The following is a 26,241-nucleotide window of genomic DNA, read 5'->3' on the forward strand; positions in this document are numbered from 1 at the left end:
GTAATTTCGTTTCCATTGGAACCTTCCAGGTGGAGAGAGAAGAGAAAGTTTCCCGCCCAGCTCTAGAGAACTAGAAGAGACTTTATAACACATATGCTCCAAAAAAAACTTTGGATCTGAACTCTGGGGAGAAACCAAACATGGTTCAACACCTAAACGCAGCCGTGATCCAGATTTAAGGAGTTCTGGCCACATGTCAGGTTTGGGTCCAATTTTACGGAACTTGAAAGGAAAAGCATGAATCTGTGGCTGCCTCTGCCCTTCTTTTTTGGAAGCCACCTCTCACTTTCTCATACATCTCCAGCACCAGGCTGCAGGGAGGTGCCTCCAAAGCAGTTAATTCTCCATATACTGCCCCACCCCAGTGCTTTTACTCAGATCTCTCTGCTTCTCTATTCCACCCTCCAATTCCATCTGCACCTTCCTATGTCCTTGGTCCTCCAGCTTCTCCTCTTCACATCCTCAACACTCACCACATCTGAACTAGGCAAACACGAGCCACAGCCAGCCAAGATTTCCACTTAGTGTCACAAGAGTTGGCCATGGCAGAACCTGCCTGCCACAGAGGAGGCAGGTTCTGCCTCCAGCACAACAGTCTAAAAGCCATTCAGGACAGATTACTTACACTCACCGTCCTAAAGACATACCTGCTCCCTGAATGCCCAGTGGCATTCCTCACAGGGCAAACAGCCTTAGCAAACTGTTCCCCTGCTCTGAAGAGCAAGTTACACACATGCTGAAAGTATGAGCAAGTCCAGCATTGAGCCATTAGACTGCGCATGTAGGAAATTAATTAATGCATTTATTTTATACTCCAAAGGGTCAGGAGCACCTCCAAAATGATCAGGCAGCTTCTGAACAGATTCCATCGCAGAAAAGATGAATTCTACCACCACTGGTGGTATTAGCTATGAGTTGTGCTAGCTGGTTTCCTATGTGGGTTTGCAGGCATGACAGAGGAGAACAATGACATCATTAGTTCTTCCAGCTAAATAGCTCTCAGTACACTTCAGAAGAAGACCAGACACTCAGGGTTTGATTTGCATCTCTTCAGTTCTTCTGCTGGGTGACCTCTGTAGAGAACACATCTTTGCAAGCTGCACCCACAGAAGCACAGCAATGCCTTAGCCAACACTCCAATACAGCTTCCAACAGTAGTGTTTATCTAAGCTGCACGACCAGGTTTGCCAAGTACCACAAAATACAGGTAAGGAAAGAAACAGACCTGATCTCACCTGTCAGCAAGACACATACAGACACTCTTTACAGGCAAGTTTCTTGTCTTCTATATTTTGTGCCCTCCACTGCTCAAGCTTATCTATTCACATCCTTGCTGCCAGAGTCATGGCATACAATACCATCACTAATTCTCCTCTAAAAAAAAATTATCTCTTCTGCATTCTGCAAATTAATAGCTCCTCATCCCATAATTATTACCTTCACGGTCAACATATCCGAAGATTCAAAATGTTTTGCAAACAAACGCAGGCCAGTGCAGAGTCAGGAAAAAAACAAACAAACACACACACCCCCCCAAAAAACCCAGCTTACTGAGAGTAACTGTGTCATTGATCCTGAAGCTGCAGAGCACTCTGTCAACGTTCCGGGCATGTCGAAATCCATTTCCTCTCACAACCACCTGAAATGACTCTGTAGCAAAAGAGACAATAAATTATTGACACATGGTGAGGCAAAGAATGGCCATTTAGACAAGGCACATATTTCCAAAATTTTCACGCGAGGTCTTTTGAGCTAAAATTTGCAGTTAAGTTAAACTTAAAACTTGTTAAAAATTGAACTTTCATTCACTCTCTCCCTACCCAATTTCAACTTGAGTTTTTAGAAACAGAAAATAATACACGACAGAAACATTTTAACTGACCTGCAGTGAAACCATTAAGCTTCAGAAACCCTGAGCTTTCCCCTCCCCAGGCTGCCATTTTAAATGGCAGGAAGTTTTGAGTAAAGAAAGAGAAAAAGTATCTTTCCATGGAAATGAAAAAGATCTTTCAGTAACAATTCGGAGAAGTTCAACCTCTGCTTTTCTGGGTAACTGCAAAATTGTATCAGTTGCCATGAGTTTTGTCACCTCCTGCCCTACCAGCGGGTACAGTGACCCTGCGTTCTTGACCGGACTCAGTTCCATGCAACAGGGGATGCATCATCACCCGATCAGCTTTCTAGTCTCTGGACAAAGGCTATGACGTCAGAGTCTGTGGGCATTCCCCCAAGTCTTCATCCTTGCTATTCTTCCAGATCCGCTCTACAAGGTCACCACCAGCTGCAGTACAAGCAGAAAGCATCAAGGACAGTCACTTACACCGGAGAGCTGAACTGGGCAGTCCTTTTTGGAACAAGCAGGGCTGAGCAATGAGATCATATCCTCACAAGTCTTTCAGACCACTCTCTACTGTCCCTTGTTATTCCAACTGCCTGAACCCAGTACTCGGAAAGGTTTATGGACTTCCTGCAGCCACCAGCATTAAGCCTTGCAAGACAAGCAGCATTTTCAGACTTTCAGAATTTGAAACAGGGCCATAGTCCCAGAAAAGTTCTGGCAGCAGACATAGGGACTCAAACTCTGCAGTTCCCCACGGCAAAGGAAACAGCCCCCACAATTCCTGTTCCTATCTAGGAGAGGCACTCAGATAATTCCCACTGATGTTTCACTGCTGAACGTGGTTTGAACACAAAACGTTTCACTGTCCAAGACAACGCAGGAGTAATCAGAGTGCACCAGAAACACCGCCCTGGTTTTAAAATATCCAGGAGGAACAAGGAACCTAGTTCTTGCAGATTCAAAGTTTTCCCCTTGCACTTTACAGTCTCCATCTTCTTTCATCTCCCTTAAGGACTCACATACTGTACTTGTCAAAAAAATCAGATTTGCTCTGGAATCTGGGCTCTTTTCCAGGTCCCACTCATTTACAGCCAAGTTGCAAATCATCCCACCACATCTAGCCAGGGAAGCTGCCTCACAGGCCCATTATGTGCTGTCCAAGAGACAGAGGAGAAGAGCTCTGTTCTGGAGTGTGGGGGCTGAAGAATACTTAAGAGAAATTGCAGAATTCTCAATTGCTGGGGAATGAGAGTTCAAGTACAGTCAAAGAACAGCATATCAATGATGTCAGATTAACCATGGGGATCCTGTCACTGCTTGAGACTGAAACAAACAGATCCTGCATGTCTGTACTGATGCAAAACCAAATCATCAAGAAACTGGCATTTCAGAACGATGTGTTGCTGCTGAAGCTCATTACTCTAGTGCCTAAGACCAGTCTGCAGTACAACAGTGGCCTCACGTAACATGGAGCCTTCATGTTCTCTCCTTCCAAATAAAGAAAAAGGAAAACTCTCCATCACTCTTCAAGGATGTGCACAGAAACAAGAAAACACAAGGTACCAGAGCTACACCTGCAAAGTTTTATCTAAAAAAAGGCACTAATGCACATAACTTTCATGTTCAACGGAACTTTCATTAGTCTCAAAGTCCTAAGAGATTAAATCAGCTGCAGTTTGAGAGCAATGGAGTATTTGCCCAAACTCAGAGACAAGGCCTTGAATTGAGCATCTAAGTAACTGTTGGCATTTTTCAAGGTTAACACTGCTCCTCTCATGAAGTACTGGCCAAATTCCAACGTGAATGGTTTATATCAAACCCCTCTACACTTCCTCCCAGCTGGCTCTGTCGGATCCAGCTGTACATTACCCCTACATTCTCATTAAGAGACAATGAACGGGAATGATAAGATGAATAAGCAACTGACAAGCACATTAGAAAGTGCTAAAGACGGTTATAAATGATGGTTACAAATCATCTTCTGGCTTACGACATTACATAAGCATCATTGTTTACCCCGTGTGTAAGTATCTAAATGTATTTTTTAAAAAGCGTGTAAAGTGGGTCTGAATGTTCATACAATTTCATTTCCTTTCCCAAGCATTTATGCAACACCACTGCACTGTATCAGAGGCCGTCGTGACAACGAACATGCACCACGCCAAGGTAGGGCTAACAGCCCTGTTTTGGAGCCCTTTTTAACAAAGGAACTATTTAAACGTCCAGCCAAAATGAGAAGTAGATTACTAAGCACTAAAGTTCATATCAACTCTGCCATCCTGGCTTCAAAAAACAAAACTACAGTAGCAGCACTCATGGAATACAAAACTGATGTCTGGTACTTATTGGGCATTTAGCCTGGCGTCTTGCATCTGCCAGGAAAATATGACTACCTACGTATGTTTAGGTATACAGGCAGTTGCTCCAGGAACTGGAGATGCAGGAAGGATGATGAAAGCAGCTGCTTTGGAAGTGAAAACAAAGAAGCAATGATAACTGGCTTTCTTACTTGGACCACCGATTCAAGAAAATGGAAGATGCAGAACTTGTCAGGGACTCATCCTTCCCTACAAACCTCAACTCTGCTCGCAACCTCTCTACTTAATGAGTTGCTACACATTCAACAAACAGTTTGGATACACTCCGTAAAATGCGGAGAATTTACAGGAAGCAGATGGAAGAGGCTAAAATGGTTCTCGAGCTTTCTTTGGAAAAGGCTGGGTTCTGCTGGATGCAGAAATGCTTGCCAGGTCTTGAAAGGCTCAGTGTACACAGCTCAATCATATCAGAACAGGCACACAAAGAGGGGGCAGTACGATTCCCAGAATTCAGCTGGATGATGTTTGAATTCTAGTCCTCAACCACTGTATCAACCCTAGATGCCTAAGAAACGTTCAAAGAATATTAGAAGCCTCTAGAATAGAGTGTGCTCATTTGACTTTTGTGCTAGTTTCTTAAGAAGCACTTCCCCAAACAGTTCTCTGAGATGATGAATTTGCAAAACTCAACCTAAGCACAAAGTCTTATTTTCTGATTTGGTTTGTAATTTTGCAACATATTTACTTCAAGTTTGGCACAGTTTCATTCAGACAGACTAGTTTGACTGAAAAACAGGTAGACAAAACTGCCAAATTCAAGCCTTTCCTGTAAGAAAATCCTGTTTGACATCATTTGGCGGAAATGGGAAAAGTGCAAGCTACTATAAGATGGAAAATAAATTCACCAAAAAAGCAAAAGTTTTAGCTACAGTTAATTGGTTCCTTTTGCACTCTCCAGCAATTAGAGATGGACAGAAAAATGTATTTTAGGCAACATGAACAACTAGAGCCTCAATCTGTACTTACCCCCTGCACATATACTGGAAGGCTCTGCCGCCAGGATTTCTATACAGGATTTCTTCAAAATCTGAAAGACAGAAAAATGTCATGAAGTCTCTCTGACTTGTTTCTATGGAAACACAAATCTGAAAGTGTGGGAGAGAGCACACACTTGTTCTTATGTAAATGCTTAACTCAGATTGCACTTTGCATTCATGTCACAATGACGTCATCTCAGCTTTTCACTTTAACCCAACCACACAGGTGTCACTGCTCTTCCACAGCAAGCTGTTGCTAGGGAGGAAGACAACGGACACCAATGCTCTTCAGTACCTTGGTACGAGCTCGCCTGTGTCCGTGGTGCAAGTTAAGCAAACTGTGATCCGTAACAGCTCACGTGCCCTGTGCAGGGTTAGCCAGGCTACGTCATTGCTCTCCCTTTGCAGTCACACATCCCTCTCCAAAATTCCTCCAGAGCCCAAAACTCCAAATAAAACCTCACAAGTTTAAGCTAAGCCATTTACCTTTGCATTAGAACATCCTAGGAACATCTATATGGCCACTGCTCAAGTCTCAGCATAGGGGCTCAAACTTGTTAAGTTTTTCATCTATCACAGCACACCTGAGTGCATCCTCAAAGCTGCACCGTGACTTCAAACCAAGCTGTGTGGACATTTGCTCTTTACTTAAACCAAGCTTGACTTAAGCAGCGTGTCTTCGTAAGGGTTGGCACTGCCTTCAACCACTTTACGTGTGGACGGTGATTTACACAAATCCTTCAGCATCAGGCTTGGCAGACCGCTTGCAAGGCACGAGGAGCATGCTAGAGGTGGATACTGTTTATTCCCACACGGTGCTAAAATTTCTCAAGCTGTTACTTGCATGCAGCAGCCATTCCTCTCCTCTGAAGACCAACTCACATTCTTTGCTGCACGCAGTCAGCAAACTCGTGACAGTGCCTGTAACCCCTGCGAGAACGGCAGCAGCGACCGAGAGCCGGGGGTGTTCAGCACTGGGCCGGGCAGCCCCTCGACGAGGTAATATTGATCAAAATTTAGGTCAGCTCCAAGAGGCAAGTAAATGTCAGCCAAGCATCATGACTCGAATCCAACAGGAAAATTATTTTCCCAACTTAAAATTGAAACATCTGCAAGGAAAGGAGTGCAACCAATACACTACATTCTGTAAGAAAAAGATAATCTATTTTTAATCCGCAATCATGGCTCTCTGCCTCAAATACCTAAAGGCACAGATATAGAGTCATGATTTATTTTTTAAAAACTTTTAAACAAAAGTTTTAATTACTCAGAAGCAGAGCTGGTAGAGACTAAAAGAGTACCAAGGGAGTGAAGGAACCAGGACTGGCTGAGTTGCTGGCATCCTGACAAGTGAGGAGAAAGAAGATTTGCAGGAACAGGGTTATACAGGAACTGTCAAGTGGAAAAAAAGAGAAAGTCAACAGCTGAGAACTCAACAGAAAAGCACTGGAAGAATTTGAAAGGCAGAATAAGAAAAATATACAAAAAATAGAGAAGACTGTAAGAATGCTGTTCCAAAGTATCCATCTGTAGCTATCCATCCACCACCTCCTGTCAGTCCTCTCCTACCCACCCTTTACTCATTCCGGGATCTGCTTCTCTGAAGATACAGCATTTTTCTCCCAAAGCCACTGCCAGGGCTAATGAGCACAACTAAGAGTTGATGTTTTTTCAAGTGTTTTTCCTCTCCACTGAAAAACGCCTCTTTTAAGAGGAGAATCTTTTCGCATTTTTCTAAATTCCCCCTTCGATTCTGTTCCCCTTGCCCTCAGCATCCCCCAAACGTTTTTATATATTCCTTCTCCTCATTGCCTTGCAGCAATGAAGTGAAAGAGAAGTAGGCAAATGAGTTGGAGAACAAATGCATGAAAAATATCATCAATGTTTTCAACTTCTTTTAAAAAAAAAACCACACACACCACCAAGCAAAGCGTCACATGACTTCAGTTTGAAATTCATGGCTTCTATGCAGTCATTTGCAAATATTCATGCTGTAAATCAACTCAGACGGGGGGTGGAATAGCAGGTGTCTCAATGAGATGATGCAGATCTCCCTTCCAGTCCAATCCAACCCATTGACGTGACTCCACAAAGCTGGCCTTAACAGCTTTTTACAGTGCCAACTGCAATATTTATTTTGATTTAGAATAACAGTAAGTTTCCAATGCTTCAAGCACCCACCCTAACTAAAAGTGAAAATCAGGCAGCAGTAACTATTGCAAAAAGAATTCCTTTCTGCCTCTTCCTCATTATAAAAATAAACTCAAAAATGACTTCAACATATTCAGCGTAGAAGATTTCATCAAATCTTCTGTTCTTTCACTTCCCGAGGACTGCACAGCCCGGTGTGGCTGTGGGTGCACTTCGTTTGCTGTGGGTGGGCTCCCCGGGAAGGCAAAATAACACCCATGAGCGTGACGCGGCCTCCCACCAAGAGCCTGTGAACCGCTCCAGCGGCACACATGGGAGAACTGACCCCACTGCCACCTTTTCACTGGGAGAACCACCACAGTTCTGGTCTACTCGGTCACTAACTGCAGGCCACAAGGCAGCTGGCCTTGGCATCCACGCAGAAAAGTATCTGAAGCACGTGCTTGCTCTTGGTGAAGCAGCTTAGCTCCACACACTTAAAGACCAAGCTCAGATTCCCAAATCAGTCTCCTGTTGTACTCTGTGGGGCTCCAGTTATGCTCCAGCTTCAGCAGGCTTCTAGGAGGATCTCTTGTTGATATTTGTCGACATGCCAAATAAAATAAAACGCAGCACATCCTTGTGGAAGCGTGGCTTTATTTGTCACAGGTATCTCTATCAGAAGCGAGCTGAACCCAGCACTACCTGTGACTAATCCAGCTTTCTGCCAGGCACTGCATTAAAGTCCAAGGGCCAGGAGAAGGCCTTGCAGGTCGCCTGGGCGCTTCTAGAAACACAGAAGAGGGGCAGTGAAACTCCCGGACTGCTGGAAGCTTCCATCTGGTATTCTGGTCCCCAAACATGCCGGCAGATTATTTCACCACAGCAGCTGCATATTTCTTATACATTTTTTTTTCATTAAATTTGGGAATTCTAATTGGCAAACGGGATGCTGAAGTCTAAGAGAAGGCTACTGCCTAACCAGTGTCAGTGTGAATGACCTGCAGTCTGAGGCTAGGTACTCATTATCGAGCTCTGTTGAATTACTAAAGAACAAAGTCTGTTGCCAATTACGAACCACTAATTTATGAAGTGTTTCCTTTCCAATAATATCTGCAGGAACTAAGTGAAATAACTATATCTAGGTCCTTTTAAAAAATGCATTTGAGGGAAGAAAGAAGTAGAAAGTGTGATCATGTACCTCTAAAAGTAACAAGAAACACTACGCCGTTGAGACGGGGGGTTCACATGCTGTGCTTTAGATGGGCATGTGAGCTACCCAAGCCGAGAGGCTCGAGCTGACTTTCTCCTGGGCCCATGTGGAAAGCCTGGCTCTGACAGAGGACACATTCAGAGTGTCTGTGTGAAGCTCCCGCTCTGAATTGCCCTCTGGAGATCCCATCCTTCCTTAGTGACTGCAGCAGTTTGAAGAGCCCAGCTTGCTGCCGCTGGGCAGCGTACACGTAACGCTCAGGCTGCATGTCAGCAGTAAGGCAGACAGCTGACTTAGACATGTTGTGTACATTTTGCACATACAGGACATGTCTTGCAAAGGAAATAACTTTCGTGTCTCTCGCCCATTCATGGGGTCTCAGCCCCTCTCGCTGTGCCAGGGAATATACAGTTTATGTATTTGCAAGTGAAGTTTCAACAGCTGGCTCAGGAGAAGTAAGTAAAAGCATCATCCCATTTCTCATACTTTGTCTAACAGATGCTCACATCAAGTTCTCACAAAAGTTACCACACTACGCGTCCCAGCACTGCAGTTTGTGTAACAGAAGTATGCAGAGACAGTACATTTCCAAGCTAAATTTCTTGAGGGGAAGGAGTACACTGAACTGCCATATCGTTCTAAGAGCTGAGGTGAGACCTGAAGAACACTGAGGGTAGGTGGACGCCGTTGCAAGATGATCCGAAAGGAGTACACAAGAAATTAGACTTAAAAGGATGAATCACTTGCACAATTTATACAGATGGGAGACAGTCCCACAAACTAATTCATACTACTTTATTTCTTACACATCACAACTGCTCCACTGCTTCCTGCAGCTCACCCAGAGAATCCTTTCTAAGGGACCTGCAATTGCTTCTCTATCCGAGATAAGCTCCAAGCTAGTGCCACTGTTCAACACGTGCAAGGATCAGGGAGTGTTCTTGTTCCAAGCGACTGCTCTCTCAGTCAGTTTCTGTTGAAGGCTCAAAGCAAAGCACTGGCAGGATCCTATCCCAACTTTCATGTTGCTTCATGTTCCATTGCCTCCAGCTCTCCTACCAAAGACACACTGAGCAGCAGATGAAGTTGAGTTTCAGGTTTTCCTTCTAAGACTTGCTCCATTTGCTTTAAATTGGCAGGTTATGATCCACACAAGTTTTTCACACCAAAGAAAAATTTAACAAATTGTTTCGGTCCTTCCATTTGTTTCCCAGCTTACAGCAATCAGATGTCTGCTTCTCTACCAGATTCTTCCCTCCTAATAAACTCAAAATCCCCAGTAAACGTGGGGGAAGCTGAAGTCTTGGCAGTGGCTTTTTCACGATGAGGGAGAAAAAGCAATTGGTTTGCTTAATAAAGTCACATCGGAACTCACAGGAGAGAAAGGACCAAAACATATGGTGCACTGAATACCTTCAGCTCCCACTGAGAATCATGGTTTTAAGAATGACTTCACGTGGGACTATATTTTCAGTTCATTTAAACACAGCCTCCAGGGCACTGCCTGGACAGCTTGGTGGTGCTTAGTGGGAGACAGTCCTCCTCTGAAAGCCCTGAGCAGGTCTCCCTGCAGCTGCCAACTTAAAACTTGCTGGCTCCTGCAGAAAGGAAAGGGCAGGGGGACTGAAACATTTGCAGACCCACCGCCCTGAACATCTTCACTCAGCAGATGTAGAGGCCCAGTGGAGGCCAGCCTCAAGCTCCCAGCTCCCACTCTCTTCCTCATTCCAGAGGGACTTCTAAGTCCACCACCTCTGTGCACACAGAGAGTCAAAACAGACCTACTCCTCAGGACAAGGGGAGGAGGGAAGCGTCAGGCTGTCCCAGCAGGAATACAAGGCAGTTCACACCACATCACTGCAGACCAGAACAAACCCAGGTCTTCACATCTCTAGAGTGATTTCAAACACTAATTTCCTGCAGGCTCGTCATTTTATCTTTCCTTCCCCTATTGTAGCAACCAGCAGCTAGTAGCCTAACCAATCCCCTCTACCCACAGCTGAGCACCCTTGCTATACCAACTTTTACACAGGGATTGAAAGAAACCTCCAGACCTCATGGCTCTTTCAACACTAAAATGCTTTCCTGGGAACACAAATGCATCATTTTGCTCCGAGATGGAGGCGCTTTGCAAGGACAAGAAAAGAAGGAATAAGGGAGATTCTTTTCCAGCTAGAACAGGAATCTATGAACTCTTTGTTATTCTGCAGAGTGATCAACGTCCTTCTGGCCATTCCTTTTACACACTTTCTCTCTACCCAACCTATTGCAATCACTCCACTCAAACGCAAGTGATCAGGTCACAGATTCATTACCGTACAATTAAACTTCCTTCTGACCCTCCTTTCTAGGGCTGGGAAATCTTGCACCAGTCAACTGAAGCAGTTCTTAACTAGGTTCCTGGAGGCTGAAGGCTTCCCATTCTGTTACATATAACTGGAAAGGGAGTCAGAACTGCTCCTGGAATTCATTAAAAACAGCTGCAAAGGGAATGCAGGGCTGGGAAGCAAAATGGTTTTTCTTTTTGTTTTTTTTTGTTGCTTTCTTAAATGACATGCAACACCTGATTGTCCAAGAGAACTGAGGCAGTAGCCCCACACTGGGAGAGTGCCAGGAAAACCAATAAACCAGGGATTGTATTCCATCTACATGCAAGAGCACTGGGGAAAATTGAGTATGAACTGAGGGAACAGTTTTACCTGGTACTACATGGTCAGAATAGTGTGTAACCACTGTAAACACAGAAATCTGAGACTCCCCTGGTGAACCTACCCTCCCCAGCTTCAAGTTGTAGATTTCATCTGTGTTTTATCAACCAAAAAGTCTATACCAAAATGAACAAAACGTGTCCTTAAAAGGATTTCCCATCCTTCTTTGTAGCCATGGGAAGCAATCGAATTAGAACAGTTATGGGATATGACTGAGCAAAAGGAACAGAAAAATACTGAAAGCCACCTGAAAACATCCTGTTTCCTAGTGAATGCTTGGCAAATTTTAGACTTATAATGAAAATGGCATACACATCCTCTCACGTATTGCTTTTCCTGCTCAGCCAAGGGAATCATTGGCCCTGGGTGAGACAGTATTAGGCCACTCAAAGTTTCAGATCTAGAAACAGGGATGCCTTATCAGGCATCCTTGTTTACCAGTAAAGACCATGGAGCCTTTTGCATGGCTTGTATGCAAGCCAAGGGAAAGAAATCAATCTATGTCCCTCTGTCAGCTGAACAGCTAGCTCTTATCCCAGCCACTCAGGAATGGGCCAGCTCTTACATGCTGCACCTAACCCCTAAAGAAAATGCCAGGAATTGATCAACCTAATTGGGAAACCTAGGTCTGGAGGGGGAAAAAAAAAAATAGCCCATTGGTCAGGAGGCTGAATGCAAAAAGTCGAGGTTTTGGGATCTTGGCATTCATAGCAGGATCCCTTCCCCCACTCTGACCAGGTGAGCAGCACAGCACATCCATCGGGACAGAAAGGATGCTAGTCAAGCAGAAAGGTGGAGATCAAAGAGTGCCCTAATCCTTCAGAACGTGCTCTAACACATCTTTGCTGTTCCAGTCTGTGGCAGCCATTTTATACATCGTCACGTGCCGCGTCCATTCAGTCACTTACTGCCCAGCAAGGAGGGAGACACACACAGATAATATTTGAGCTCAAAGCTTCCTGACCTCTTGATAAACTCTACCTTGAAGTAGCAATATTAGTACAAACAAAGGTCCATCTCTTTGGCCCCAATGTTTAAGTGATTTATTAGCAGCCAGCAGGCCCTTGTGAGCACAGCAAAAGGAAACCTTCAACTGTGCAAGCTAGCAAACTAACATGCACACATGCAAGCAAAGGATTAAAAATACTTACAGAGTCTATGATCCCCTGAAGGGCTTCAAAACCGTCGTTCACTGGAAAGACATGATCTTTGCTGTCGGCAATTCGAGCCAGCTGACAGAGCGGTAAAAGTAAATAAAACAGAAATGCAAAGAATGAGATAAATTAGCCAGCGGGCAGCAAATTAAGACTTCTCCAGAATCATCCACTTGCAAGTAAAAAAACCCAAGTGCTCCAAGTATTGCTAGTGCATTACAGTTTGTCAAGCACTGAAAAGTTTCTCTCTTTAGCTTGACTGATTTTAGAAAGCTCTCTGTCGGGAATCAGCAAAGGCTTCCCTTAACTTTGAAGGCAAGATAGAAAGTGGCTTTCACAGATGCCCAGAACCTAATGATCTTCATTGCAAAAAACGATCTCCCACATGATTGTAAAGCACCCAACTCAGCAACTCCCCAATCAAAATAGGCCACAGCATCAACTTGACAGGCCACTAACGCAGCGACACACTTCAGCACATACATCATTTAAACCAGGGAACTAATCAAAATGATTCCATATTTATCAAAATGATTCAATATAAGCCAGATTCATCTTTCCTGTCAGGACATAGATCTACTATTTGTTCTAGGCTTAACCATTAAAGAGCCAAGCAGGGAGCTAGAACAGGAGATATTTTTCTTGGTGGGGGAGAAAAGGGAGCAGAAGAGCATTGGAAACCTACATGACAAGGAAGGGGGCCATTCCTGAGGCAGTAGTACGATAAGGGGAACCAGGACATCACCTGTAAAGAGCTACACGCAGGTTCACTTGTCAATAGCATGCTAAGGGTTAAGGCAAAAACATAAGCCCAATTCAGAAGTAACGAGCTCTCCATGCATCTGCTGGAGCAGAATCAAGTTTTACTGTTGCAACGCCAACGTTTGTTGTAGTGATTCTCTCCCATGGCAGAGGTAACACCAGCCCAGCAGGCCTCTTGGGCGTTTCCTCTAGCATTGCACATTGGAGGCAGCAGACCAGCCACACATTCCTCCCTAAACCCCACTGGCTCCACCTTTCCAGCTCATGTCACTCAGAACTCCCACTTCCCAAGCAAAACACCAAACTGCCAACCTCCTGCTTTGCATCTGAAGAAATACTCCAGGCAGCTTTCCTCTGCCTGCTCCGAGGAGGGTAGTAGAGCTGCTTACTGCTTGTCAGCCAAGATACAGCAGCTTCTGTAAACCAGGATGTTTACAGCTTCCCCAACTCCTTCCCTATAGTCACCCTCCTAGTGCATTCTTGGACTTCAGACAGAGTTCCAGTTAATTTCCAGTTAATTTCATCTAGTTCCAGTTAATTTCTTCGGCATCTAAATGACTTCAAGTAGCAGTTGTCTGAGGTCTGCTTCTTTAGATCTAGTCTCTTTGCCATTTTTATTCCCTCCTTGCTTTTTCTACGACTTACTCTGGGTTACACCAGTCTCTGGTTTTGATTCAAAGGAGATTGTTCTAAACCCAGTTTGTTTTGACTTCTTTTGAATCAGCGTTTGAAGCTTTGTTAGAAAGCTGAAAACCTGGAAAATCTCTATTCAGTAAGTATTCCAGTGCTCCACTTAAAGGCTGTACGAGTGTTTCACTCGAGTTAGAAAAATGCCAACTGTTACACTCGGTGTGAAACGTAATTCATGGACATATTAACATTCATTTGATAAATTCAGAAGTCTGACTATCAAATGGGAAAACACTGTAAAATATTAGTGTCACTAATGAAGCTGTTTGATTTTTACAGCATAGTTTTCCCATGAAAGAAAAGTTGGACTGAATCTGAACCATTACATGGCACTACCTCCATTTCATGGGAAAAAAAAAAGTCCCCACAACCTCCTTCTGCCAGCAGTTTAAGCCGGACTGATTTGCTATTCTTCATGGGTCTTTTCCTCTGCTTCTCTCCACCGTTAGCAAGAGTCCTTGTGGCATGAAGACTGAGGGACAGTTCTCCACACATGAAGATTTAGACAGAAAGGGGCTTAAACCCAACACCCAGATCAAGACACTTCAGGTGGTCACTTTAGACTGTCCATCAGTCAACAGGAGGAGAGGAAGACACCTGCGAAGCCTTGAGAACGTGATTCAGGAGCGTGTGCCTCTGTTCACCACGCACCTTTGCCAAGTACCTCAGTAGAAAGGAGTGCTTTGTTTACCTGGGTCTCGTTGAAGTCTTTCACACCAACACAATATACTGTTGCTCCCAGGTCACGTGACCGATTAGCCTGCAACAAGGAAAGGTAGGATGACATGGATGCAAATGTGATGGGATACCAGCTTCTGAAAGGTCTTAATCATAAATTTAGTCTTTCTCTGTAGAATGAGCAAGGGGGTACTTGTCAAAAAGAGAGCTTTAAAAGCTTTCCTCCCTGATTCTGCAAAAACAGGTTCTCTCTGCTACTAGAGCCGCTATTCATTTAGTAAAGCAAAACTCAAGTTATTTGGTGGGGTATTTAAAATGTAATTAGCTCACCTTCCTAACTACTCCAACTTCCTAACGTTTGCCTGTCCAACATATGTTAAGACAGAATAAATCCATTTCCTTTTCAGCATTTAGGACACATTCCAATATAATAGTAATCTAAAATGTTTTGTTATTTTTTATTTCAGACACGTGAGCCGGGACTCATGATATCCATAGGTGAAGAGACACATCATTCCATCTACTACAAAACTGTATCACTCCCACTATTTACACAGCATCGCAAACTAGCAAAGAGAGAACATCCACGGGTTTGATTTTTCCAGGCTACTTCGTTGACATGCAGATGAAATTGCATTTATATTCAAAAAGCAACTGTTCTAAATGCTCTTGCCTGCCTAAGTACTTTAATCATTTTTCATTAGAACAGGAACACCTGACTGAAAAACCATTCCCAGAAAAGATCACAGCAAGTCAGACTGTATCAGGAGACTGCAGTAGTTCAAACTGCTGGACAGCAAAGTGCTTCACAAGAAAAGCATCACGCCAGTTTTACACCAAGAAACTTGAACCCCAACAACTGAAGCAACTCAAAGTGTAAGAGCTGAACTCAGGATCTCTGTTCTACCAGCTCACCAACTGTTCTTCCCCAAACCAAAACAAATATAACACTTCTGACCTCTCAACTTGTTCATTCACCTCAAAAAACAAACTTGTTTTTCTTGTGGGTTTTTGATTTCGGAAGGGAAGAAAAGGAGATGATTCGTAAGGAGGGGAACTCGAGATTCATGACATTTGTTTGTGCTGTAGCAATATTGGTTTTACCCTACTAAACCATTCTTTTTGTTGTTATTGGATTTAAAGCTGCGCTTTGGACAGATTAAAAGGAAAAAATCTGTCCATAGCAAATTCATGTAACAATAACATCTTCCAAGTTTAGGTCATCTTAATTTGTTTGATTGACAAGTGAGAATGGGTTCATCTCTTCAGAGATAACTATCAAAAGGACATCAGTAGGAGCACTATACAGCAAAGTTTTCAAGTGCTCAGTCTACTGTTAATCTAATATTTTGCATAATATGCTAATTTAATGAGGGTGTTGAGAATACATGCTTGAATCTTGGAAACATTTGGGGAAATTTTGGATTTGATCATCTGAAAGACTTTCTGATGTGACACATCATTTTAGGAACAAAATCCTCTTTCTGCGGTCGTTACTTTTTATGAAAGAAGAAAAGTCAAAGTGAGAAGATTTAGGTATTTCCCAGAACAATCCAGTAAATACTGAAACTTTTCAGCTGTGAACTATTCCTTCACTAGGCTCTTTTTTTTTTTTTTTTTTAACCTGGAAGTTTAAACCTCCCTCTTTTTCTCTGAATAGTCTCAGTTTTGGCGAGTCAGAAGCATTGCTGTTGTTAACATTTATCCTTAAGATTCACATCTAAAGAGCATCAAAGGGAAGTTTTGTTACCAGGGTAGGAGGTTTTCCCCTATCTTCTGCCTTCAAAGCAGTAAGCCCAGACATTGCACCGTCTCCCTGCCTAAAAACATGTAAGACACTCACCTCTCTCTCAGAGTAGAAAAACAGGTCTTCATGGAGCTCTCCATCTGTCAATGCAATGATGACACTTGCAGTTCTGTAACCTAAACACATAAGCTTCTTTAGTCCCTTGTTTTTGAGTTGTATTTGTTAAACTAGTCTAGTTAACATCCTGCTAGTGACCTGTTAGCACACTTGAAGGACCAGAAACAGTGGACATCAAGCCCATCCTTACTTCCCTTCAGCCAGCCAGTTTTCAGAAGACATGAATTTCTGCACACTTTTTCCACTCAGGCACCTGCTTTCAACACCAGTTTTATACCACACTCCTTTGATGTGCCAATGATTTTTAACTGAGAGTCCCTCATAACTATTTCAATATTTCAGACCAGTAGATTAGACCGCAGTCAACAAAAAGACAATCCAAAGTGTTCATAGTTTTATCTTGATTTTATTAATGCTGTCAATTCAAGAAATCCAGAGATTTTTTTTCAGCTTGTAATGAAAAGCTTAATTGGGATTTAAATAGATATGGCAGAAAAACGGCCTAAAATCTTCAACCTTCCTATGTAACATTTTTCAGCAACATAGTTAAAGCTCGCAGTCTTCCTCTTGCATTGATGGTAGCTTGGGTTTTACAAGTTTGTATTAGTTTTCAGAACTGGCCAAATAGAATTAATCAATATTTCTGACAACAGACTTGCTACAGATCTGAAGGAGTAGCTGTGCCTTTAACAAGCTGTTGCTGAAGAGACAAAATTCCAAACAAGCAGATTCTTCAATTACTGCAGAACAGAGGTCTGGTACCTAATTTTCTTGGCACCACTTAGAAATCCTCAATTTTAAATAATGTGGTCACGATGCAACAAGAAAGTCAAGTGCTTGACAAACAATAAGCAACGTGCAGGGTCGTTCATGTTGCAGGTGCCCAACTCAACTAGGCTCTTTCTGTAGGAAATGGAGAAGGGTGAGCACTTCTTGTACAAGCTTAGGAGCCCAAAGGACCTCCAGAGAAGCCTTTCTCCCTCCATTAGCTACTGCAGGAGCCTTAGGGCCTCCTGCAGGTGGTATAAACACTCCTTTTAGTGGAGCAAGGACAAACATGCAGAACTAATAAACACAAAACACACAGGACAACATTCAGACTTGAGGACCCAGCTGTCCACTGCTTCTTGCATATGTTGGCAACCTGTCTACACGTTACGTGTACACCAGCATGTAAAAGCATTATCAATCCCAAATTGCCTTGTTCTAGCTATCGAGTCCGTTCTGCTCCAGTCATATTTTGCAGAGCTGTGTGGACGTAGTCACTACTTCGTTTTATTCATGAGTGGCCCTGCAAAACCATTCGGACTGGCTTTGTACTCACAGATCTGCTTGCCTATCTTTTGGTTTCCAAGAAGCAATGTTTATATTTCTACTTCAGGCTTTGCAGTGCAGAAAGTTTTTACATTCACTACAAGGAAGAAAGGACGAACACTTTTACAATTGTCTGCACTTACTACTAGATTTAATACTTGCTTCCTGAAAAAAACACTTTTATCTAACAGCATCTCCACGTGTTTCAAAAGGAAGAAGAAATGGTTACCTGAGTCCTCAAGCAGAAAGAACAAGATAAGGTACCAGACAGTTTTGGTAAGTTTAGGTAATTGCAGTCAGCCCAGCTTCTCACTTTTGGCCTGAAACACATTCACTCCAACTCTGGATCCTTAAAGCTCCACCTGTTCTCTTTACTTTTCAGAAACAACTACCCTGAATAGGCATTCCTGTAAGAACAGGAGCCAACCTCCACCTTTCCCACAGTAAAGCTGCATTTTAAATCTATTGAGGTTATTAAAAAGAGAAAAAAAAACCCCACACATTCAATGAATCAAGAAAGTCTCTCACCGTGAACATTTTCATAGTAAATCTGTTCACTTGCCTGAAATTAAATCAGAAGATTATTAGTTATAAAGGAATAATAATACTTTGTGGGCATCTACACATGCACCAGAAAGAAAGAGAAGATGGCACTGAAGACGTCATGTTTTCAGCCTGCACATAACCTCTGCTTTCAGAGTTATCTGCTTCATAAAACCAGTTTCTTGCCTATGGTTTTAACTGCATTACTTCAAGGTCTTGCCTAAAGCATAACTCAGTCAAACCATTGGCCAACAGTAGTGCAGTCTCCCACTATTCTGATACCTGAAAAATTACATTCACCTTCTTCCTTCAGAAACATCATAGGTCCATGGACAAAATACTCCCACCACCTCTAGATCAACTACTGTAATTGCAAATAAACCACTGCAGAGAGAAATTCTTATGCTTCTGTCTCCCACTCGATCTATGCACAAGCATATTGTGCAAGGTAGAAGGGCAAACACTTCAGTGCGTATCGATTCAAAATTGAAAACTGGGCCCCCTGAACACATTTGACTTGTGAATTTCACTTCTGTTCTGAATTTAAATTTGGGGTTTTGGACTTGTCCTGAAAAGTTTGAGGGGATTTGGTTCTGGCCTCCTAGTTAAGAGCCAGCACATCTGTCAGGTCACCTGAATTTTTGTTATATGTTCACATGTATTTTTGATAGGCAGACAGTTCCACTATCCTCCCAAATGCATGGGTAGTACAGAAGTTGGAGAGGTTCGGGAGTTCAGGGTAAGAGAAACTCCTGAGCTTGTAAAACACGCAGAGGGAGAAGGTCAGCATGATTTGCCCACCAGTGAGAACAGACTAGAGCCATGGCCTCAGCCCACACCCACCTCCAACAAGCCTCCTATAGCACCCATGCGGGACTCTGGGCAGCTTTCCACCCTTCGTGAACATGCTTCCATGTGGGACTGCAGTACCAAAGCTGCCTCCCTTGTCCTAAGCTAGAAAGGCAGCTTCCCCCATAAGAGCTGAAGGCAAAAAGAAAGAGAAGTGGTAGGGTGGGCAGCTCCCTCGTACCAGCTCCAACGCAAGGTGTACGCCTCAGTGTATCTATTGCATAAAATTGAAACAGCCCCACTTACCTACCAGAGAATTATTAATCAGATTCCTGTGTTTAACATTTCCCGAGGAGCCCCCAGGGACAGTTTAGAGGCACTATAGCATGCATCTAGTTACCCTTTCAAATCCTTCATGCATGTATGTGTCACCTCCCGGAAGGACTTTCTGCAGCTCTTCTAGACCCTGACGTATCTGTTCCCTGAAACGAATGCAGATGCACTGTTAGATCCAAGCCCAAATTTATCAGTAGCTGATACCCAGGTGAAGACAGGCATGGCAGAACCAGACATGGAGAGAGAGGGAAAAAGAGTTAACCCAACATTGATATAGGCTAAGGTAATGTCTGGGTAGACACCTTTCTAACAATACGGAAAATAGAGCAGATGTACTGCGTTCAGCTCTGGAGTCCCCAACACAAGAAGGACATGGAGCTGCTGGAGCGGGTCCAGAGGAGGCCACAAAGATGATCCGAGGGCTGGAGCACCTCTGCTCTGGAGACAGGCTGAGAGAGTTGGGGCTGTTCAGCCTGGAGAAGAGAAGGCTCCAGGGTGATCTTATTGCAGCTTTCCAGTACCTAAAGGGGCTACAGAAAAGCTGGAGAGGGACTTTTTCCGAGGGTGTGTAGTGACAGAACAAGGGGTAATGGCTTTAAACTGAAAGAGAGTAGATTTAGATTGGATATAAGGAAGAAATTTTTCACTCGGTGGTGAGGCACTGGAACAGGTTGCCCAGAGAAGCTGTGGCTGCCCCATCCCTGGAAGTGCTCAAGGCCAGGTTGGACGAGGCTTTGGGCAACCTGGTGTAGTGGAAGGTGTCCCTGACCATGGCAGGGGGGTTGGAACTGGATGATCTTTGAGGTCCCTTCCAACCCTAACAAGTCTATGATTCTATGTGCTCGCAGTGTTCCCACAGCCTGGAGAAAACATCACAACAGCAGCACACTCCTAGGTCAGTATCTACACATTTCTTTCTAAATAAATCTTCCTCTTGTAACCCTGGTCAAACCTCTGATGTAGAAGCAGAACAGCTGACTCACACCTGGCTCACTTTCCTCACTTATGCTTGCTGACTTGACTACACAAACGTAATCAAACAGCCACAAACAACGATGCAATCTCAAACCATCCTGGCAACTCTAGTTTATTTGGACGTTACACCTTCAGTGCCTGTTCCAACCAACTCAAAGGTTAAAGTCTTTCCCAAAAGCTCATTATGATTCAGGAGATCTCTTCTAATTTTTTCAGAAATCTCAGGCACAGTGACAGATCAACTGCAGGCTAAATGGGGTGGGTGTCCATTTGTTGCATACACCAAACTCTGGAAGCCAAGTCTGGGCCAGAACTCTTTAATACCAAGATAAAACCCTGTAACGCGTGGGGTGTATCTCTGAGTAAACTACAGAATCTTCACGGGAAATGGGTTCAGGCACTGCATTAAGGACCACACGGACATTGCAAGACCAAACTCCCAAAGTCAGCTTTGTTCCTGCATGTTTTAGCTTCTTCACAATATCCAGTTTGTGTGATCATCACATACTCTATCTCACATTTGTGAGGTTGATTGCAGCGGTGCACTAACATTCAGTCTACAGAGCAGTAACTCCCATGGGGAGAAAAGAGTATCTGCTTTTGCAATAAGTTGAACTACCAATATTTAAGAACTTGTTCTGTACCTGCGATGTCACACGGAGCTGTACAATCACAGGTGGGCTAGGGGCACATATCGCCTCCGTTCAACTACCCATGCACATACCAAGTCAATACTGAATATAAAATCAACAGAGAGTCCTGTGATCAGATCTATTTTTTGAAACGCGAGCACTGAAATTTTAAAATAAACAGCAAAGGTCTTTAAAATATGTCAATCCAGTCCCATTAGAGGCACAGAGTTTTCCCAAAAGGGACACTAAACACCCTCAATCTTCATGTTCAGATGCTGACACACCACATGGAGGCACAGGCAAGGTAGAAGAGGTTTTGCCATTACACCAGCATCCCTGTTAAGAAAGGCCAGTGTTAACTAAAAGACCAGCATGAAGCCCCCAACTTGTTTGTCAGTCCTCCAATGAAAACCAGCAGCTCACCAGTCAGCTGGTTTTTAGACTAATAACGTATCGATGTCCTGTTCCCAGTCAACATTTCTAAGACAGCTGGATAAACACGAAATACATTTCCACATGGAAAACACTCAAGTCTCATTGCTCAGAACCTTGACAGAGTAGAGATCTGTGCAATAGGGTATGCTTACAGGGTGGGAGACAAAGAGGCAGGGAACAGGTTTGTTTGTTGTTTGGGTTTTTTTACATTTTTAAATGTAGTTCGTTCTCTTTATACTTACTGATACAGTAAGTGGCAAGAGAAGCTCAGGCTGGCTGGGTTTAATGACATTTTTCAAGGTTGGTATGTATGTGGACTGCTCCTCAGGAAAGCGGCCAGTTTCCTATTCATTCTGCTATAGGAGCTGCTCTGGTATGCAACTTCTTAGACTTCCAATATGTAAAACACATGCTGACTTATACAGTCTTCACATGTGTTACATATTTTTTGCTCCACGTGGCAATGAAGTTAACAGAGGGAGCAAGAGCTATTGAAGCACCTCATCCAGCTCTCCTTGAGAGAGCTCAGAGTAAAAAGAACCACCAGTAATCTATCCCATAGATTTTACTGGGATTAACTTGCAGATCTATAAGGGGATGACAGGAACATGCTTCAGAAACACAGCAATCAAACTGTCATTGCCAAAAACCACACACTGTTGTAATCCATCCTAAACACTGTTTGCCTGTAACACACCTTCAGACCTCCGAAGAAATCATGTTCACCTCTACCTCAAGAGTACGGGTATCACCAACAGCTTTCGAGGTTGTTTTTTTGGGAAGGGAGTTTCACCTCTTTGTTTGCAGAAGAAACTCCCTAAGAATGTTTCAAAAGCAACAATGCTCTTGTTCTCTAACAAAAGCCTGAAAATCTGTAGAAGGCAGACTCCCTCTAGGACAGCAATGTGAGTTTAAAGCCTAACTGCTGACAGAAAGACATTGAGAAGTTAAAATTAAGAAGGCAGCCTCTGCCTGAAGAGGCCTTAATGCATTCTGGTAGAAAGAGTGTCATAGGTGAAAACAGGCAGGCGATTCAAACGATGAAACCGAGAAGCCCAAAGGTGTCACAACACTGCTCACAGTTGGACTGGAAATCCTAGAGCAAGGAAGATGAAGGAAGCTACAAGAAGGCCACAAAAGCTGCTGTGCACCTTTAAACACCTTCTTACCTGTCCTCTGTTAACCTCATCAGAATTGTCCCTCTAGTTGAAAAAACAATGAAGGACATCCTCAACTGAGGGCTGGAAAAGGAGAGAAAAAAGGAGATTATTTTGGTGGTCCAGAGCAGAGGTTACTGCATGCCTAACACCAAACACACTAGGTGCTCTGATTGCTATCTAGACTATAACTCACCAGCATTTTAGATCACTGGCATATAGATTGTAACTCAGCAGCAAAAGGTGTTCTGCCATGGGCCTTCCTAGAGGAAAACCGTGAGGAATCCTTCTGCAAGAGGGAACTAGCACTGCATCATGCCCCTGGGCTTGCTAAAGCAAGAAAGGCTTAAGCACGGCCTGGTATCACCATGGAGACAAGGGAAGGCTGATGATGTTTATCACAACACATTCCACTCACTGCCCTGTGGGATTTTTCATCCAGTCTCAAGGCATTCAGTGCCCAAAGCTACAGCCTCAGGCCTCTCCCTGCAGCCCCAGACTTCTGTACCTCAGGCAGTAGCCAGCCATCCCAGAGACAAGAGGATTCCTGCCCCACAGAAATACAGTTTGATCCATGCAAGTGAGGCAGGAAAGAAGGGAACGATGAGCTTATCTGCTCCTATTTCCTGCATGACAGAAATCTGGGGAAAGCAGTCGATGGGGTGACCTGAGAAAAGCAGAAAGAATCCACTGGGTCACCTCTCAGAAAGGAGTGTGTGCTACTCGACTGCGCCTGCACCCCCCGCCTCGTGCAGTTATCTGCAGAGCAGCACTTCTTACCTTATGAACTTGCGGGCCAAGTGTTCCACAAAATGATATATTTCATTCCAATGGTGCAGGACACTTCCTGATCTAGGGAAACAATTAGTACAGGAGGCATTAGTTTAATTGCTGCTACTGGAGCTTTCCCCGGCCTAATGTTTTGTTACACATTGTTCAGCTAGTCGTTTGTCCTTATTTTGTTTAATGCTCACTGTCCATATCCTTCCTTTAAAGAGCTATTAAACTGTAAATGACATTTCCTACTTCGCTTTGAAAAGCAAGAATAATTCACGCTCTATGCAAGTGTTTGCAGCCACACTTCACAATAACGTACGCGGTTACGCTCGACCTCTAGCACAGCCCTAAACACATAAACCCTGGGTGAGCAAAGACCTTTCCCTCTCTGCACAGTATTTTGGATTAATTCCACCAACTCACCTGTCATACCATTACGCAGAGCGTTTAGCTCAAGTGTATTTTGAGAATAAAACGCAGTTGGAGGAACAGTGTGTTGAACTTCTCTGTGTGAGAGACTAAGAAAGGTAAAACACCCTAAGTCCACATCTCAGCTGTTCTGGCTGATTCTTTCGCACCTCAGTTAAAGGCAAAACAAATAAATTTTGCTCCTCAGGAAAATAAACTATGGACTATAATGAGGTTGGATTATTCTTCTTTATGTTCTAAGAACCAGCAAAAAAATAGGTTAATCAGAATCTTTCAGCACTAAATGCCCCTTCTGGCATAAACACTTCTATCAACACCGGAATATTAATTTTGGAAAAAAATGCCTTCCTAGTTGGAAAATAAATGTGTCATCACTCATTTAATTAATTGACTACAATTCAAAATTGAGCATGTGGTCCATCTGGAAAAACAGTGAACTCTCCAGCTCTCGTTGCACAAAGGACCCAGTACCAACTGCATCTCTTCAAAGAGAACCTTGCAGGCACCCCAGCCTGCCTGTGATGGTAAGCGACAGATCACAGGAGTCTGGGTCACAACCGAACGCTGATAGTGCTGGATACTTCTTGGCTCTTTCCTTTCATCACATCAGGACTTGAGGTTATTACCTGTTAGCCATGCAAATTGTGTCAGAGAGGACCAAGGAAACACCAATGGCAAGGGTCTGCATGAACTAATTAAACCACACAGTGGGAAAATCAGTGTCAGTTCTAACAAGTGAAGGGTGAGGTACACCAGGACTTGCTCTCGAACGAGAAACTTAACCCCCGCTGCATTCAAACTGCAGACAGATAGAACACAGACACACAAAGCTCAACCCAAGGTGCAATGTGACAGGCACTCCAGTCCCATCAGTGCCAAAGAGCCAAAACAATTTCAGAGACCTGGCCTGGAATATAAGTATCTGTTGTCTTCATATGGTGAGGCATAGAAGAAACACTTGACTTTCTAGCAATGGTTACATCAATCTCCAGAAGACACATACAGCCAAGGCTTTCTCAACCATAAAGTTATTACTACCAACTTCAATGAAATGTACGTTGCTTGAGACCATGTATCCACCTCTCAATAAAGTGTAGACCGTTCAAGTTTCACGTGTCTTCTGAACCATCTGGTAGAAGACATGTAAAGCCAGGACCTTTCAGAAGTATACCCTAACCAACCTTCTCCTGGCCATCAGATCAGATGACTATACCACACTTCACGATAAGGGAAAACTCAGCACTCAGTCTCTGCCAACACAGGAGCTTTAGTTAGCCCCAACTTGCAGGAGGCCACTGCCCTAGAAGCCACATTAGCCTTTAAAAGTCTGGTTAGTTCTTCCCCTCTGACCAGAAGTTGATCATCCCTTAAAATTACTATTGCAGCAAGGCAGCTGGGAATGAGATCCAGCCACAGGGCACACAAGGTATGTAGGTCATCGTCATCTAAAACTCCTGTCATTTTTCATGGCCCTGAGAAGTCGTGCGTTTTTTGAAAGCAGCATTTGCCAGAATAAAGCTCGAAAGCCAATAGCTCAGTTCAGTGTTGCGCCAGTCAACGGCACATCCTGCCTGAGCGTTCAACTTTGCAACTGTTGTTCCGCTGGTCTTCAGTTGTTTGGGCAGTTTTTTCAGGTAAGCAGTGCTTTTTAACACTTCACACACGTATAGCTTCAGCTCCTGCTGCACCTCCTCCTCTCTTTCATCACCCTCACTCTGTCCTTGCACCAACAATCTCATCTTTATGTCCTCTGGAACAAAACTCCAAGCATCTGAAGTTACAGTTCTTTTTCCGAGAAACCTTCCCACACGTTTACTAACACACAAAAGGAACAACTGAAAGTTCAAGAGCAGCAGAATGTTGAATGTCCATTTTAAGGAAATGCTTACAAATATGATTGCTAAAATCATAAAAACAGACCAACTCTGTGCCCCAAAAGGAAGACGGTTTCTGCTTTCAGCTCCAAAGGCACGGAACCGGGTCAACTGGAATAGTCTACAATCCACTTTTTCTTCATCTTTAGCAGAGCAAACAACAAAAGGGTCCCAAAACAAAGGCTCACACTTTTGCTGACCATACCTCATTCCTCTAGCACAGCAAGTTTTCCATCTGCAGCCAGACAGCTCACGGTCTGCTTGCAGTTAATGTCTCTGTCTAATCGAGCCCAGGTGTCGGCGGCTGTAAATGCCCAGGTCTGCATTTAGAAAGAAGTGCTCCTCTGATACGTCAAACACCTCGTCTGAAACACTTCAGACTTCTCACGGCCTTCCCTTGGCATAAAATGGACAAAACCAACAAAACTGACCTCTTTGCAGTCAACAGAAGGTTTAGGAAAACTTCAGCGGTGTTATTCGGAAGCCCCACAGTAAAAGACACTGGTCACTTGCTAAGCCTCTCGTAAAGCAGGCCAAGAGCTCCAAATAGGACAAGCATTTCTAAAGCCTAACTGCAAGGCAATAA

General features: G+C 43.7%; 1 protein-coding gene across 1 annotated transcript in view; it reads right to left on the reverse strand.

Moving 5' to 3' along the window:
- Positions 1-26,241, reverse strand: part of ANTXR1 (ANTXR cell adhesion molecule 1) — a 104,115-nt gene that overhangs the window by 72,252 nt on the left and 5,622 nt on the right. Inside the window, exons 2-10 of the mRNA XM_009984230.2 lie at positions 23,356-23,427; positions 22,588-22,659; positions 19,441-19,522; positions 18,237-18,270; positions 16,374-16,453; positions 14,544-14,612; positions 12,398-12,478; positions 5,185-5,245; positions 1,552-1,650 (exon numbers count right to left, since the gene is read on the reverse strand). Coding sequence (XP_009982532.2) covers positions 1,552-1,650; positions 5,185-5,245; positions 12,398-12,478; positions 14,544-14,612; positions 16,374-16,453; positions 18,237-18,270; positions 19,441-19,522; positions 22,588-22,659; positions 23,356-23,427 — 650 coding nt within the window. The remainder of the gene's footprint in view (positions 1-1,551; positions 1,651-5,184; positions 5,246-12,397; positions 12,479-14,543; positions 14,613-16,373; positions 16,454-18,236; positions 18,271-19,440; positions 19,523-22,587; positions 22,660-23,355; positions 23,428-26,241) is intronic.

Source organism: Tauraco erythrolophus, chromosome 29, assembly GCF_009769465.1.
Source record: "Tauraco erythrolophus isolate bTauEry1 chromosome 29, bTauEry1.pri, whole genome shotgun sequence".
NCBI classification, from domain to species: domain Eukaryota; kingdom Metazoa; phylum Chordata; class Aves; order Musophagiformes; family Musophagidae; genus Tauraco; species Tauraco erythrolophus.